The 15086-nt window shown below is 38.2% G+C and overlaps 1 protein-coding gene across 3 annotated transcripts in view; it reads right to left on the reverse strand.

Annotated features, from left to right (window-relative positions):
- Nucleotides 1–12887, reverse strand: part of agla (amylo-alpha-1, 6-glucosidase, 4-alpha-glucanotransferase a) — a 33558-nt gene extending 20671 nt beyond the window's left edge. For 2 of the 3 annotated variants that reach the window (XM_008299302.1, XM_008299303.1), the window contains exons 1-7: nt 12806–12887; nt 9461–9587; nt 7578–7788; nt 7360–7383; nt 6062–6231; nt 5453–5656; nt 645–826 (exon numbers count right to left, since the gene is read on the reverse strand). In XM_008299302.1, coding sequence (XP_008297524.1) covers nt 645–826; nt 5453–5656; nt 6062–6231; nt 7360–7383; nt 7578–7788; nt 9461–9548 — 879 coding nt within the window. In that variant the 5' untranslated portion in view covers nt 9549–9587; nt 12806–12887. The remainder of the gene's footprint in view (nt 1–644; nt 827–5452; nt 5657–6061; nt 6232–7359; nt 7384–7577; nt 7789–9460; nt 9588–12805) is intronic. The other variant, XM_008299305.1, reaches the window with a different exon arrangement.
- Between the last annotated feature and the right edge of the window lie 2199 nt (nt 12888–15086).

The raw sequence follows: 15086 nt of genomic DNA on the forward strand, positions 1-15086 counted from the left end.
TCTGATGTGATGTTACCTTGTCTTATCATTTTATCTTATCCTATCCTATCTTATTATCTTATCTTATCATCCTATCTTATCTTATCTTACCTCATCCTATCTGATTTTATCCTGTCTTTTCTTATTGTATCCTGGCTTATCTTATCTTATCCTAATCTTTATAAATGTATCTTTTCTTGTCCAAAAACACTGTCAATAAGAAAAACAGATGAGCTGAGTAATATGATTTCTCTGTTATTTGTTATTCCTTTCAGGATGTGACACTTATTTTATATTATCCAGGCTTTACTTGTTTTAGTAAATATCACTCATGTCACTATCTGCAAGTCTATGTGCACCTTTCATGGTACAAGGCTGCAAAAAATGCCTTATCAAAGTCCCATTGTTATTTTTTCACAGCACAGGAGACATCCTGGTGTTCAAATAGCACAAAGAAAAAACATTCTATGTGTCATTTTCTTTACACTTGCAGCGCTACAGTCTTTGCCACATGCCAACGGTAAGCAAAACTAACGAATGCTTTCATTTGATCCACAAATCCCACTGGTTGTCATGTGTCCTCTACGATGCAGTCGTGCAATGCCAAGTCATGAGATGTGTCACGTCTGCTCATTTCAGTGAGTACAGCTGTGCCCTGCACTCACATTCAGATGGCTCTCAGTGGTAATCTCTGCCGGGAGTCCTTTATCTTTGTAGCGTCCCTCTGCTACTCTGGTGGTTAAATGCCAAACAGCTCTGTCCAACACCCAGGCTGGACGCAGGTGAGGAGAGTTCACCAGGTTGTAACCACACTCTGGATGTTCTTTTATCCACTCACTGTTAGCAGCTGAAAAGACAAACAGAAACACAGAATAACTGATAATTAATCTGTATTATGTATGATGAGTGCTGAAAATCCACTACACTTTATGGCACTTCTTTTATAAACTCCTGCCTTATTTAAATAGCTAATAATAGAACACATTTACTGTTGCTTTCAGTGAGAATTTAAATTCTGTAGAGCTTTGCAGAAACCTACTGATAAGGTGACAGTGAGTCAAACAGTAAATCAGCCACTCGGTCTGCATTTAACCTTTTAATCAGGCTCATTTTACAACATGACCTTTTCTGAGAGAGATAGGATGAGGTGAGTAGGGTAGAGGGGTATCAAGCAGCACACGGTGCTAATATGAGACAGCACATACAGTACAGAGCTGCTGCATCCGTATACCTTCATACTAGTGTTTTAGTTTTAGGAAAAAAGACTCGCAGGAGGGCTTGATGAAGGCAGGAACAAAAACATCAGTACAGACTGTGAAAAGAGCACAGAATCAGCAAAGAGTCACATCTCTGTTCTTGGCCAAAAAGCACATCTAAGTCTTCTTGGTGTGCAAAACAAACCAAAAAACTGACAGCCCTGAAGAGCTCAGGCAGTCTGTTTTATGGAGGGAGGATACTGAATCGAAACTGTTTGGACCAATGGGTCAGCTGCATGTTTGACATAAGAAGGTACAGTGACAACAGTTTTGTACAGCACCTTTTAATGCAACAAGACCTAAAATTAAGGTCACAATACAAAAAAACATTAAAACGATTCTGAACAAAATTGACAAAATTATGCCAAATTTAAAGGTACCAAGAGAGTTTTCTGTTCTAAGATCCAAAAGGAGGCTGTTCCAGAGCTTAGGGCCATAAAAACAGAAAGCAGCTCCCCCAGATATATTTTGGCAAACCTGAGGAATTTTTAAAACAAAGGTGGTAAAAGAGCTGAGAGTTATTGCAGGAGCATAAAGGTATCCAGTGTTGTGACGCAAGCAGTGGGGTGATGTGAACATGCTTTTTTTTTTTTGTTTGTTTTTATTGAACTAATCAATCCGGCAGTAGCTCTGATTTAACTGCTTTCTTAAAGACATTTTATGAAGCCTGGTGTAAAGAGAGTTACAAAAATCTAAGTGGCTTGTAATCACAGCATGTATGAGCAGCACTGATGATGTTAAAAATGGTCTAATTGTGGAAATGTTCCTCAAATCAGATTACTCCCAGATCTGTAACCCGTGTCTAGCTTTGTTTGGACAGATCTGCAAAAACTGACTTAAGTCTCTGTTTTCTGCTCATTGAATTTAATTTTTTTAATTTATTTTTTTTAAGAGAAATAAAAGAAGAACACTATCCCAGTAGAGGAGGATGGAGGTGGGAGTTGCTAGATTTGAATCTCACAGAATATCTTGGGTGGGGTTTAAAGACGACAGAAACCAAAGAATATTACTGAACTGATGAGACATAAGAAGGCTGTGACAAAGTACCAGAACCACTGATCGGGCGTCGCAAAGCTCAGGGCATGTTACTATTACTATGTTATTATTATTATTATTATTATTATTATTAAGTTTGAACTTTAGAGGTTGACTGTTTTTGCTCATGGGCCTTAGTGGAGAAGTTGTTATCTTTAGTACCATTAGCAAAGCTCAACATTATGGTCCCCCATTCACATGCACATTAATAAACTCTGTCACATCTTGTAAGTTAAGGAGGTTGAATTATTCTGATTGCCACTGTACATTCCAAGTCATATACTTCTATCAACACCCTGAACCCAACACAAGCTTATCACACTGACTTGTATAAACTCCTGTCCTAACAAACATTACAATAGTGTAAATCCAGATATGTAGAGATATTTATCTGTTCGCATCTATAATATGTCACTGAAGCTGTTATTCTTCTATATTGGCCTCCTGTGATCATGTACTGTGTGTAGTGTGCTGCTGTTCATGTTTTTTTGTGGCTCCCACTTGGTAACTATAACTGTACAATCACCTGATTTAAGATTGAAACACAGGCTTGCTTTTCTCATGTCATTAACTTTACGTCGTCTCTCCTACAGTTTATGTTTTGTCCTTTCTGTAGGTATCTCAGGCTCCAGAGCTGCACATTTTTAATCTGCAGTTACTGACCTTCAAACTTCCCCTTATTGTTGCATTGTTTATCTGTTTCTCTTTGCTTTTCTCTCCCTTTCTCCTCACCTCAACCACTCGAGGAGGACATCTGCCCACTCTGAACCTTGTTCTGCCAGAAATTTCTTTCTATTAAAGGGAGTTTTTTTTTCTTCTAAATGTCACCAAAAAGCTGCTCAAAGGAAATCATTTGAATTTGTGAGTTTTTCTCTATTATAAAATACTTTAAGGTCTTCACCTTACTATGTGAAGTACCTTAAGATGCCATATGTTGCAAAATGGTGCTATACAAACTGAGCTGAACTGAACTTGCATGGAAAATTCGGGGTACAGATAATAATACATAAAATGTCGCCCTCTATTGCTGATGATATTAATGTCCTTATTCCTTAAAGGGAGCTCAGAAAACAGTCTCATGTTTTGGTGATGTGATTGTGCTGAATTCCCTCTTAGTTGAAATTGGAAACAACAGCTTCATGTACACACATAAAGTACGTTATGTACTATATATTATTTATAACAAATGGATCGGAGGAGCAGTCACAGGCCTATAATGTCAAGTTGTTCTCATAAAAACTGCTCAGCATATTTAAAGGTTTGTGTAGCACTTCATTTACGTGATCACCTTCTCCCCCTCACTGTTCCTCTTTAAAGGCTAGTAACTCTGTTTTATGGCTTAATGCCAGCGGACTCTTTGTTAACGTAAGACCAGTTCTTCGTTTAGCATGCGCCTCACACACGTACATACTTGACAGTGTGTGTGTTTGAGAGAGACAGAGAGAGAGACATAAGGACATAAAATACACTGAAAGCTGAATGAAACCCACCACAATCTTATGCAGAGTTATGTTTTGTATGTGCAACTGAACAGTGAGTTTTGCAGTCAGTGTGTTTGATGTGGCAGAAATGGGCAGTTGTAAAGACGTAAACCATTGTTAATGTTTTAAATGTCTTTGGCATTTTGCAAGATAAAGCTGAAGCTGCACTGAAAACATCTGAAACTGTTCTCTGCCCAGTGTTGCCTTAATGTGTGTTTTTTTGCCTGTAATAAGATGTAAACAATTGAGACACATAATGGAAAAAAAGTTATCTAGTGAGAGTGGACAGAGAACTATAAATGGTATTTTTGTGACATTTTGATGAGAGATGACAACAGCGGTCTGGAGGAAATTACGTAAAAGGTGTATCCACTTGCACACACAGCTACATCTACTACTATATAGACATTTGGCTTGACAGTCTTAAACAGGTCAGCTCAATCATGACGCTGACTTTTTAATATGTTTCTATTCAGGCTGAATATTCTGGTTTAAAAATTGAATTAGCTATTATATGGTACTCATAATGTGCTCCAAAGATGATGAACCTAAATCAGTATTGTTGTTACTTATGCCCACCTTGTTTATTCTTCACCACCATTTCTTTAAGTAGCCATGCTTTGCCCCCATTTATCTGGTCCATGAAGTTTAACAGTATCACTATCAAACAAGAAACCTTGATGTGAAGTTAGCTGTGGTGCTTTCAATATTTATCTTTTTTTGTGTATACTTATTTCAAGGCTCCAGCTTTCTTTAAGGATCCAAAAAAGTTTGCTTGAATCAGTTTTTATGTCCAACTTGTCAGACGGACCAACATAAACATGCTGTCTTTGTAGGAGAACATTAATGAAGTCTGAAGGAAAAAGCTGATGGACTTCTGACCCTGTTGGCTCAGGTCACCTCAAGTGACTTCAGCACTTTAGAGACGGTAACTCTATCACAAACTACAAACAATAGAACATGTATTCAATGTACTTTGTGTTCAATTTAAAAAAAACAGGAAGCCTGCATATCGCAAGTAAAATTCTAGACAATTGCTGCAACTGCCCTTAAATGAACATCTTATTTTCTGAAGAGAAGCCTCATATACACCTTTATTAATTTTATAAATTGTATATAATATAATCGATCCATTATCTATACACCGCTTAATCCTCACTAGGGTCGCGGGGGTCAGGAGCCTATCCCAGCTGACTCAGGGTGAAGGCAGGGGACACACTGGACAGGTCACCAGTCTATCACAGGGCTACACTTAGAGACAGACAACCAAGCACACTCACATTCACACCTACGGACAATTTAGAATCACCAATTAACCTCAACATGTTTTTGGACTGTGTGGGAGGAAACCGGAGAACACGGAGAGAACCCACACTGCACGGGGAGAACATGCAAACTAAACACAGAGAAAGATCCCAGGTGTCCTCACCAGGACCGGCAACCTTCTTGCTGCAAGGAAACGGTGCGCACCACCGAGCCACCTTGCAGCCCTATATAATATGATTTTAATTATGATATATATATATATATATTTTAAAAGGTTTCTCCAACCACCTAAAACTGGGCAAGTGCCTGGCGGACAGGCAATAAAAGGAACTGTGTGCAAACAGATGCTAAACAACCAGCACCACAGGGCAAAGTAGAGAAACAGCAAAAGAAAATCTACAGAGTTGGTATTAAATACGTACTATAAGCACTTACCAGTATGATTGTACACCACATCGGTAATACACAGCATGTTCCACTCTGTCCTCAGCTTCTCCACCAGCGCCCCCACATCCTCCCAGCTGTAGCTTTGACCCTTTGGACTAAACTCGGGGTTGAAGGTGAGCTGGTCAGCTAAGGAGTAACAGGACCTGGACTCTCCTAGAGTCTGCAGAGGAGTGAAGTGGATCATGTTGTACCCTGGAAGAGAAATCCAAATTTTATATTAATGCCTCATCGCACCTTTCTGTTTTAAACTACTAACACTCTACTGTAATCACACAAAACCCTGTGTCTGTGTGGTGCAATACCTGTACACACACACAAGTCAAGGGTAAAGATTCATTTGGGTTCAGCCTTTAGAGTTCAAGGCAAAGACTAAAATAGAATACAACAGCCGTCTGTACAAGGTTCAGGACAGGTCTCTGAATTCAGACAGCCTACATTTCTCCTTTCTTCTTTCTGAAATGAAGCTCTCAACATCAATGTTTTATGGCAACATTTATGCTTTATGTGAACGAGCGCATACATCTACTAAAATAAAGCAACTGTGGGCTCCACACAGGTTAGCATCTGAAACAAATCTGACTGTAACATCACACCCACCTGCCTCCTTGGCCACTCTCAGTCTATCTGGCCAGTCATCCATGTGGCCCAGACATTTGGACAGGTAGGTCTGGATGGTGATGCAGTCTAACGGAAGGACGTGATTGTCTGCTCCGACACGAAGGACTGGATCGACTACGATGTAGCCTCCTCCTGACCGCTCAATGTCTCTGTGGGAAAAAAGGTAAAATTCAGCATAAATTCATAATAAAGAGAGCTGTATAAGAGGATAAGAACTTATTGTTAAACTAAATCTTAAAGAGATATATAAATAGAGCACTGCTTTCATTTCAATAATGTGCTGCATTTCTGCTAATGTACATTTTTTTTGCATCAAAATGACACTTAAAAACATCTTCACCTGAATTCAGAGCTTCTCATGGAAGCAAAATATCAATAAAATTGTACCCAAAACTCCTCCTCTGCTAAACATCTGCTTATCAACCGACACTACAATTTACCAATGTTCCCTAAACACCCCGCTGTGCACAGAGAAGCTTCTAGTTTCTGCTCAGTTGTCGCAACACAGTAACTCAAAAAGAAGTGTGACCAAAGGCTAATTTGAATAGAGAGAAATTAGGGGTTCTCATGACAAATTTACCCAAGATGAAACCAAATAATTTTATCTACATGGCATGTTTTCTCTGAGCAGTCAATATTATTGTCAATCGTGTTAATTTAATTTGGGGAAGTCAAAACTGTGTTCTTGATTAATACTCTGTTAATTGCGCACTCCTGTTTCTCACCCATTTTGCATCGTATTGCGCTGCTGAAACAATACATCATGCAGGCCTAATTTACACCTGGTATTAACATGCACTCTGTGTCTGGCAGACTGATTCGGATAAGGAAAAAAAGCATCTTAAAAAATAAAGCTGCAGCTAGTAGCAGTGGTGTTAGCTCTGCAATGAGGAAAAACACATTTAGTCCATACAGCAGCACTGATTTGCTTTACCTGGGATGCAACTAGTCAGCCACCTCACCTAACTAAGTTGCTTAGTGAGATCAAACTGTAGCCACAATCTACATAACAACCACCTATTGTAATACCAGGTGAAAATAGACCCACGGATCAGATGTTATTGAGGAAGTTAATTAAGCACCAAATGCTGGCGTAATACTTGGAAACATGAGTTAAAATGACAGTCTCCGGCTGCATCACTGACAGCTTTTTGTCAGTGAAGCCTAAATGAACGCCATGAGACTGAGGAAAGCTTCTAACAGTGAAACTACCCGTTTATTTCCAGACATGTTAAACTGCCACCAGATTAATGGGTTGCATGTTCGAAACAACTTACTGCACCGATTGTTTAGAAACCAGGCTGAAATTAAAATGTCACAAATGTTGGAATTAGTGATGAATTATGTTATACTTCACTTTAATTATCAAGGTGATTATGACAAGTGATGTCATCTGCATTTATATCATTGTTACATATTCCTAAATTCAATAACTACAAAATAACTAAACTCTGAAGTCATGAAATGCAGGAAACCATTGTAAGGAGAGTCTTACGCATATCCAAAGTAGTACTGATAGGAGCCAGCGATCTTGAGCTCCAGAGAGCAGTACTTATCCGAGTCATCCTCTCTTCCTGTTGGGTAGCTCCAAGCCAAAACACGAAAGTTGTTTCGGTCAAACTTCTGTCCTTCTAGCGGGTAGTTGGTGTGGACCATAACCCTCCTCCCCTGCAGGCTGGGACCCAGGCGGAACTGCAGCTCAAACCCTGAGGAGACAGAAATGTTTTTTTACTACACATTACTTTTAACCTGCGTGGAAAATTCCACACTATTTTCACGCTGTGATAAAATCTAATTTTGTACACGCAATGCACAACCACTTTATGTCTCAACATGTTTGTGCTTCCTTCGCTTCCTGTCTCAATCCTGCAGTTATAAACTCAGAGCAGCTGCAACGGCCTGCGTGGTGTCACTGTTGGTATGAAAACATAATTCCTGGAGAATCCCACAATGCTCACACACACAGTGTGTCATTAGCCAAAAAATGTCAGTCTTGTTGGTTCTCTAGAGTCTGGATCATGACGGGATTGTCTATATATAGTCCAGTTTAACCTATCAGGTTCAGAGTGCTGTAAATGTCAGATGTTACACTTCTCTCTTCACGTCCCTCTGCGAACACACACTGTGTTACTGCTGCATGATGTCCTTATTATCAAGTCAGACTGTACTTATTGTGAAACGTACACCAGCCGTTTGAAATACTTCTTTGTCATCAGGGTATCCTTTACCATTTTACTATTTCTGGGAGAGAGTGGGGGGGAGGCATATAGCAAGCTTGTTTCACATTTACTGGTTGAGTTTGACTATTTCAATTACACTGCGACTAGTCTGTTTTATTCCAGATATCTATAATTTCATTTTGACTCTCCAAAACAAATGTAATCCAGTTTGAACTAGCCAAAATAATAGTTACCGATAACCCAAATGTAATTATGATTAGTCTGAATTGCTCCCATCCTCTGCCTCCTTGCTGAGGCTTCTGACATACATGTGTAATGTCATTTCACCACACAAAAGTCACATTCAAACTATCTGTATTTACGTTTTGACAAGTCACAATTCCAGTTGAATATATTTACAACATTATTTCGACAAACTGAATTGAAGATATCTCAAAAGGACAATGTAGATATCTTGAGTCAGAATTAAATTGTAGATTTTTGAGACTGGAATTACAACTAGTCATAGTTTAGCTGCAAGTATCCACAATTCCAATTACAGATATCTGCAGGTGAATTGCAGATAAATGAAATGAGAAACCCCATACACATGAATGCGCCGTTATTTGTTCTAGGAGGAATGACAATATGGACATCTGCAATTCATATCCAGTCCAGCTATAAAATGTTAAAATAGCTTGCTATAGGAAGGAGAGAGGTTGATTCATTATGCTAAAAAGCTTCCCAGCAAGTGATAATTCATCTAAAACCAAAGATGGACAGAAATTGATCCCAAATGTCAGGTCATACTATTGCAACGCACCCAACCTGGATTAAGCAACAGTGGCCGGGAAGCTATTCTGGCCAGAAAAATAAAATAAAAAAGAAAAACATAATAAAAGTACAAAAACGACAGAGAGCGAGTGAGGAAAGTTTGTATGGTCAAAGCAGTTGGTATGGGAAAACACTGGTTGACATCCAAAAAGAATTATATTAGGCATCAGACTCCACCCTGAGTCTAAATATTTTGAGAATATTTTAAGAATCACAATCCATGTTGGCTAAATCAGTAGAATCCCTACGACTAAACTGTACTTTAAATACAGAATATAACAGAATAAAACATGAACTTTCAATGCTGAGTCTGCTGTACTTTTAACATTACATTACACTCAGAAATTTAATTATGTGGAAGACATTTGTTTAAAAGAAGCATTACCTTGTTCAAGTCTGAACAGAGTTCTCTCGAGATTTTCTTTGTCGTTAAGCATTAGGACTCTGATCTGCTTCAAGTGTTGAGGTAACATAATGAGAAGATCTCTCCAAATCGAACTGATCCCCGCCTCCTGCAAGGGCAGAAAAAGACAAATTACTACATAGTTAAACCCACTGATGTGCTATAAAGCATATTTCCAAATTAGTTATGAGAAGACGCTCCCTGTGTCATCAGTGAAAGTCCTCCACACAACATGGAGTGGTGCGTTTAAAGTATGCTGGCACTTCATTCAAACTGCCCTCAGGTTGTATCAGGGCATCCAGTGGAAAAATCCAGGCTTAAAACTTGTAAAATAATATTTACTAAATAGGTTTCTCTATTAAAACAATAGTCTGGTACCCATGTGAACACTCACACAGGTTTTGCCAGTTATATAGTCAGTGTTTCTTCCATCTATAGCAGATATTAAGTAATGATTTTTCTAATACAACAATGCGCAGTACACCTTCTGTGCAGTACTGTATTTAAAAAAGTGTCTTTCAAATATACAGGAGGGAATTTTGCACTAATGAGAAAAAAGGTATGTTCTATAGAGCTGTTTGTAAAACCCAACAGTAGTGTGTGGCTGTTCTTTGTTGCTGTAAATAGTTTTTGTTTCTGTACCCCACATGCAAACAGCAAAGCTATACTTACAGACCCTATTGATGCTGACTGAATTTCATTAAAAATAAAAACTGGACCATCAATATGTTACTAATGTCTCAGTGAAGGCCGTATAATGTTATCTGATTAGTTAGCACCCAAATAATACATGCATTGCTTCAGGATATTTTCCATGTAGTCCTATTGTAGCTGTAGATATCTACAAGCAGAGCTCACAATGCATATTTTACAATCTGTGGAGCAAGACTTCTAAACAAACTCTAGTGAGAGACAAATAGGTCAGACTACAAATGTAAACAGTTCAAACTCTGAAGTCAAAAGTTACGAAACCTGCTATTTAAGTGTGTCAAACTGCAGGAGGCCGACTACAGACCATCAGAGGTCAGCTATCAGAGGCCTATATGCAGGTTTTAACAGCAACATGAGAGATCTAACAGAGCTCTGAAGAGTCCAGATCATCTGTGATTAAACAATACATGCATCAGTTTAAAAAGTCATGACAGCACATCCCAAACATAGCACTCAGCATTTAGGTACATGACTGGCATAAACAACAAAGAGCAGGTATTACAGCTGGCTTGAAGATCAGAAGGGTTAAATGTTAAACAATGAGTTTTAGGCAACGCGTAGATTGAGACATGCTTTGTGCAAACCGTTGTGACTCAACATGAGGAAGTTAGGCCTGATACTTCACCGACTACAAATTAAAACTGATTTGGAACATAAACTTTCCTCAGACAGTGAGTTAGTGAGCTTGCCAGGGGAACTTTTCTAAACTCACAAACTGAAGTATTTTAACTTTTTAAATCTACATTTTGCTGAACACAGTGTGGCATACATAAAGCTGCAATGCAAGTGCTTACAAAGGACTGTCTGTTTAACATCTGGCTGCAGTAATTCCAAGGAGACCATTAGTTTTATAGTATTATGTAACTACACACACACATATATATATATAGACAGACATATATAGTATAGGCAATGCCAAGTGAAAAATAGCATCTAAACACGGTACTACAGTACACTTCCAAGCTACTTGAGAATTTCTGTAAATTTCTGCTACTTTATACTCCTACTCCAATATATATCAGAGGCCAATATACAGTTACAACAGATATTGTACTTTGTATAGTATTAAAGTGTTAAAACTGGCTCCACATTGACCAACCACAAAACTACAACGGTGCCTGATTGCACATATGCATTAATGCACTGCATAACAACATATAATGACATACAATAACACAAGATTCTATCTTTATGCGTAATGAGAGTGTACTTATCAGTAAATGTTGCAAATGTTACTTAATCAAAAATTTTGACACGTAGGATGTGCGGTGCATGAAGTATTTTCATCATGTGGTATTACGACCTTTACTTCAAAAGAGCATCTGAGCCCATCACATCCTGCTGACTATTTTAACCTCTTGTAGGATTAAATCCACACTATGCAAATGACTGACTGTACTGTTTGGTATCATACAGGGTTCAATCAAAAGGGCATTATGTTTACAATGTGGATTTCTAAGAACTCCAATTGATTTTTGCTTTAGTATGAACTGAGCATGCTTTTAGAGGATGTTAATTTAGGTATTACACTAATATCTCACATCACAGACCCTGGGGCTCCTGCATTGCCTATAGGGACTCTGCAGAGTACTTCAGCTGTAGTTTGGGCATGGCAGTATTCATGCACTGGCTATAACTTGCATACAGGACCAAACCACGGTGTCTGGGCTTTGGGTTCAGTTCTGTAATATTTGGAGCAGGTTAACGGATCCCAAGTCACTGAACCCCACTGAGCCCTCCCTCTGAGTCTGCGCACTGCTTTGCTCTGATCAGGACAAGGTCAGGAATTCAACTGTTAATGTCACACTATTTATAAAACTCCCACCAGTGTTCAGTCCGTCCGGTACACCGGGTTCACACCGATACAAAGCAACGGAGACACAATCACGTCGCGATGACGGTGGACAAATATCCGCCAAGGGGCTGCACAGACCTGCAACGCTCATGTCCTGTTTGCGCCTCTACCCCAAATTCCATTTAAACAAGTGCTTCTTTATCGTTGCCTCGATTAAAAGCAAGCCCATATTTAGTATAAAACAAAATGCTAAAGCTCAAATTAACTGTTAGCAACCTCTTAACAATTCGGCATATGTGTCATTTACCAGTGGAAGCTTGTTTCATTAAGGCAGCCTAATTACTTTGTGGTTCAGCGCGTTCTTCATACAGTGGCTGCCATTAGAATGTACTGTAGTGGGCGGTGCCGTCAAGTTAGAATTTACCGAAGAAAATAACGGCCAGTGGTTTAGACCGTACACGGCCAAACTTCAGACAGGGGCTCGTATTTGAATGCAGTGTTTCAAAAGGGAACATTGAGACATTTGAGAATTACAATAAGGCACTGTTAAAATCATAAAACACGAAGCAGACTCTTTAAATCAAAGCTACTGTCAACCTGTTCTCCCATATTAGGGTGTAAATGTCAATAAGCACCGTGAGCAGCGTCACGTTACACTTCAGGTTCTGACAGCTGAACTTATGGCAGCTAGCTGCCTAGCAAGTCATTTGTCTTCCAAGCTAGCAGCCGCTAGCTGGGGGTAAAACTCGTAGCAGCAAAATAATACACGTCACTACTGCAAGACAACGCAAAAACATGTCAAAAACTCCATTTCCATTCACCTGTCAGTTGTGTCTTCAGTCCGTCACAGCAACAGGAGAACAGTTTGCAGTGTGACGGTTCTATTTTTCCTGGATGGACGGTAACTGAGCAGAAGGGGCGTGGTCTGTAGTCAAGGCAGGCGTTTCTTTACCGTAATGCAACTAATAAAGAGGAATGGGGAAAAAAAGAAAGCACAAGAAATTTTTCTTTTTAAATTAATCTTATATTTAATTTGTTATATTATTTATTTATTTATTCGATCTTTTCTTGCTCAAGTAAAGGCATCAATGACATTACATATATTCAACTGGAACACTTCTCAGTTGCCTCGGTCAGACTTTTATGGGTATTTATTATATATTAAACACATATGTAATAAGTCCTTGATGAGTTATAAATACGTTTTGATTGTTCTGTAATATAATTGTCATATTTTCCTGAATTCTTTGGCAATTTTGTCCATGTGACTTCCACGTCAATAAAGCCAATTGAATTGCCTAAAATAAATTTAGTGCAATCTTTGTTGGAAGTGTAGTTTTGGTTGCTCAAGCATTAATTATGCTATGAACCCGTTACCATTCGCATTTGGACTCAAATCCTAAATCATGTAGCTTTTATTCTGACCACAGAAACACCATATTGCAAGTACAGATTTCTTCATTTCTAAATTATTCAAAGTCTCGATGCACTTTCTGCAGTGTACGTGCAGTGCTGGAGTGCTTCATGTAAGCTGGAATATTTACAGTAATGACAAATATGATCAAATCTAATTGGAGACTGCTGCCAAAACAGTCACAAAGAACCTCCAATTGCATAATTTCTGTTGCGCAATTTCAAAGCATTACCGGTCGCAGTCATACACCATGCACACACATGGGGGGGGGGGTTGCATAACCTGACTCTGCAGTGCAGTTGTTGGGCAGCCAGAGAGCAGGACACCAGGCCTGAAATGCAGGCTGGCTTGTAACATAATGCCAGGATTATGTCATCCACTGGCAGAGATCAGGTGAATTTAGTTGTAATCAAAGTTTTTGTAATCAGATGGATACCTGATTAAATTGTAAAAATATTATTATGCTGATATTATAAGGCTTGAACAGCTTTGCTTTTTCGTCTTAATCATTGCCTTAATGATCACATCCAGCCATTCAAGCCTACACATGTTCAATATCAACTGATGACTTTGATCAGTTGGGACATAGTGACATGTCTAGACAGTAGCTACAGGAAGTGCATGCTATTCTACATAGTCATTCTTCTATGACTCTACTTTTGTTCAGATGGAAAAGCTTCTGAAATTGCAAATTAAATGTTTTGGCCCCTACAGCCTGATCAGAAACTTTCTCACTGTAATTTTTTTGGTAGTTTTACTGGTATTTTACATATTTTCTTAATGTTGTTAAATTACACATAAAAATCTGTGAAATCGCACAAAAAGTTATTCATTTAAATGTTAACTGTATAAAACTAGGCCTACTTCTACAAATGGTAAATAACTCCATGCATCCATCATCTATACACCGCTGATCCTCACGAGGGGACACCCTGGACAGGTCATGGTAAGCAATTGTTTTAAAATATTTGATTGTAAATTACACTTCTTAAAAATTGTATTTGAATCAGCAAAAATATAATTATTTTACAGTTGTTTGCAGTCAATGAATGAAAATTCTGTGTACTAATAATTTAAATTAGATCATTTTTAAATCTGTTATTGTACTTAGACTATATCTAGTAAAATCACAGAGAAAAGGATATTAATTTACAGGCTGATTGTAAAAACAAACAAACCAAAAACTGATCAAAACTGTAAAAAAAAAAGTCCACACTAAAAATCTGAAAACTACTACTATTATTATCATTGACTATTTTGACAAATAGTATTATAATTCATTTTTTTTCTCAACAGCATGTGACCAGTAAATTACACTGTTCAACTGTCAAAGTAAGCTACAATGCGATTATTCATATACATTATTTTCACCTGTTTTGAAGTGATTTAATGTTGTAGTATCCCATTTTTTATTCTATTTTTTCTGTCACATTTGCTGCCAGATTTTCTGTGTTTTAACAGAACTTTTTTTCCTCCTTTTTTAACAGTGTACCAGACATATTTATCAAAAACACTGTGACACATTACTGCCCTTAAATATCAAACAAGTCTCAAATCTGTTTTATATTAGCAACAAATAGCTGTGACAAATGAAGCAACAGTCGAATTTAAAGTTTAGAAGAAGCATCCTCAAGTACAGTGTGTTCTGAGTTTAACAATCAAAAGCTCAGCTGATGTGTTAAATCAAG

The sequence above is a fragment of the Stegastes partitus genome, unplaced genomic scaffold, assembly GCF_000690725.1.
Source record: "Stegastes partitus isolate 25-593 unplaced genomic scaffold, Stegastes_partitus-1.0.2 Scaffold1401, whole genome shotgun sequence".
In the NCBI taxonomy this organism is placed as follows: Eukaryota; Metazoa; Chordata; class Actinopteri; family Pomacentridae; genus Stegastes; species Stegastes partitus.